Source organism: Pteropus vampyrus, unplaced genomic scaffold, assembly GCF_000151845.1.
Source record: "Pteropus vampyrus isolate Shadow unplaced genomic scaffold, Pvam_2.0 Scaffold125, whole genome shotgun sequence".
Lineage (NCBI taxonomy): Eukaryota > Metazoa > Chordata > Mammalia > Chiroptera > Pteropodidae > Pteropus > Pteropus vampyrus.
The window spans coordinates 2,303,450-2,305,762 of NW_011888906.1; the positions used below are offsets into that span (position 1 = coordinate 2,303,450).

Sequence of the window (2,313 nt, forward strand, 5' to 3'; positions counted from 1 at the left end):
GGGAACATGCCGTATGACCTCTGTGAGGATGAGCCCACACTGGATGTCATTGAGACATGCATGGCATACCAGGGTAAGAGCAGGATCCATGTTGTAAATGGGCTCAGGGCACTATTGCAGTGAGCTTCTCTCAAACCAATGCAGGTGAACAAGGTAGCAAGCTCTGTACTTGCCTGCCTCATGCTCAGCGCTCAGGAGATGGATGGGTCCCCACGATTCTTGTTGTCATGTGATGAACAAGATGAAGACATAACAGGACCCTGGAAAATGTGCTATGTAGAAGGGAGGTATTGTTCTCTGCTGTGTCACCCACACGTGCGGGCTGTCTCAGCTGGACTTGTCCCCTCTTTGTCAGCTGTGACAATTCAATAAACAGTCACAATAAAGATATATTCCCATTTGGGAAAATAATAAAAAGTCAGGAACATATGCGAGTGCCTGCCAGACACCATGCTGGCTGCCAGGGGCCGGGGTAAACAAGATGTGGGCTGTTCCCTCACACAAATAAGCTTCAGAGAAGAAACAAATGCAGCAGTCAGAGAGACCTGCCTGCCCCCACCACCCTCATACATACGTCTGGAGCCCCTCCTCAGAGGGAACCGCAAATCTAGACCCTCCGCTGCAGCTGGAGGTCCTGTCAGGGCCCCGCCGTTGTATTTCTTCCCAGATCCCAGCAATAATTGCCCACGTGGTCGCTCTGTTCCCTGGCACGTGGGCTCTAACTACTCACCTTCTGCAGATGTTCTTAACAGTGTTCGTGCCCGTCTGGTGAATCCATGGCCCCCTTCTCAGAATCATGCTTTTATATGCTGTTACCCAAACCATAGGATTGTGAAGGAAACCAATTATATTAAAATAAAGCAACCCAAATAATTTTAAATGCGTTATATACAAACTTTATTAATTCATGAAACAATGAAATGAGATGAGATGACAATACCTATAGTTTCTGTTGGTGACAAAGTCACAGGCACTGTTAATTCTACTGTGGCCTTTACCTATGTTCTAATGGAAGGAAATGTTATATTTCGTTTAAAGGTTAATGAAAATAAATATGTAACTTTTTTCTCCTTTCAAGTTTATAGGCCTCCCTTGATTCTAGCCGAGAGTGGACCTTTTCATAGAGCATGTCACTCTCTTTTTAAATACCATTAGTAGCTGCCAGCAACACTTAATGTTTTTTAGCCGGAGACTCAGGCTTTAACATGTCATTCTGGGTCCACCCACCTCTACTCTCCATTTGAAAGATACACATTCATTAATTCAGTCATTCCCATAACAAAATTTATTGAGCCTCATGCAGAGTGCTGCAAATACAACTGTGCACGAGATAAAGGACACTAACAGAGACCCTGGTCAGGGGAGGGCAGTTGGGGAGGTGATCCAGGCCGCACCTAGAAGGTAAGACAGAGCCAGCCATTTGAGCAGTCGGAGGTGGGTAGGTGGAATGTAAGGATTTCCACGTAGAAGAACAGCATCTGTAACAGTGACCAATGTCATTACCGAGCCTACTGGGTGCCAGGCAGGGGTGGCCCTTGTTGCGTGGGCCAGTGCATGATGTTTGTGTTCACTGGGCCTAGAAGACAACCATCTGTAGACATGTCTGTCTACTCCTTTGATTGGCAGACCCTGGGGAACAGGAGCCTTGCTCCCCCCATCTGCCTCCCCTCCCCACCTGAGGGCCTAGTCCTGGGACGCTGACTTAATCCCCTCTTCCCCCTGCAGGCATCACTCAAGAGAAAATCAACGAGATGCGGGCAGCTCCCGAGCAGCAGATGATTTCGGATATCCACTGTATGATTGCAGCAGGCCAGGACCTTGACTGGATAGATGCCCAGGGTGCCACGCTGGTGAGGACAGGGCCCAGAACCAAGACCAGCTAGAACCGAAGTGGGCCAACACCTGGTGGAGGCTACACCTGTGCAGTTGGGGCCTCCGTTTCCTCCCAGACAGTCGGCTTTCTTGGACTTGCATTTCTATCTCCCACCTTGGCTGGCCAATCGGTTTCTCTTTAGCTGTCTCCTTCTCACTCCTTCATCCATTCATTCCCATGGTGCACTTTGTCATCACTTAGGGCTCTCTAAGAATGTTAATCGAATACTGAGTGTTCATCGTGTGTTAAGTATTTGATGTATTTTCTGGGAGATCGAACAAGCGAGACAACTAAGTTCTACAAGGCAACATCCATCACTGGAGAGGAGCTGGGTCCTCAACAGGAGGCTTTCCCTTATCAGAGCATTGGTTACCATTGCTGCGTAATAAACCATCTCAAAACTTAGTATCTTAAAACAAAAAGAAAAAGTTATTATTTCA

The 2,313-nt window shown here is 47.5% G+C and overlaps 1 protein-coding gene across 1 annotated transcript in view; it reads left to right on the forward strand.

The window, feature by feature from the left end:
* The window catches only part of PPP1R16B (protein phosphatase 1 regulatory subunit 16B), a 101,514-nt gene that overhangs the window by 88,905 nt on the left and 10,296 nt on the right, over positions 1 to 2,313 (forward strand). Inside the window, exon 6 of the mRNA XM_011366603.2 lies at positions 1,726 to 1,850. Coding sequence (XP_011364905.1) covers positions 1,726 to 1,850 — 125 coding nt within the window. The remainder of the gene's footprint in view (positions 1 to 1,725; positions 1,851 to 2,313) is intronic.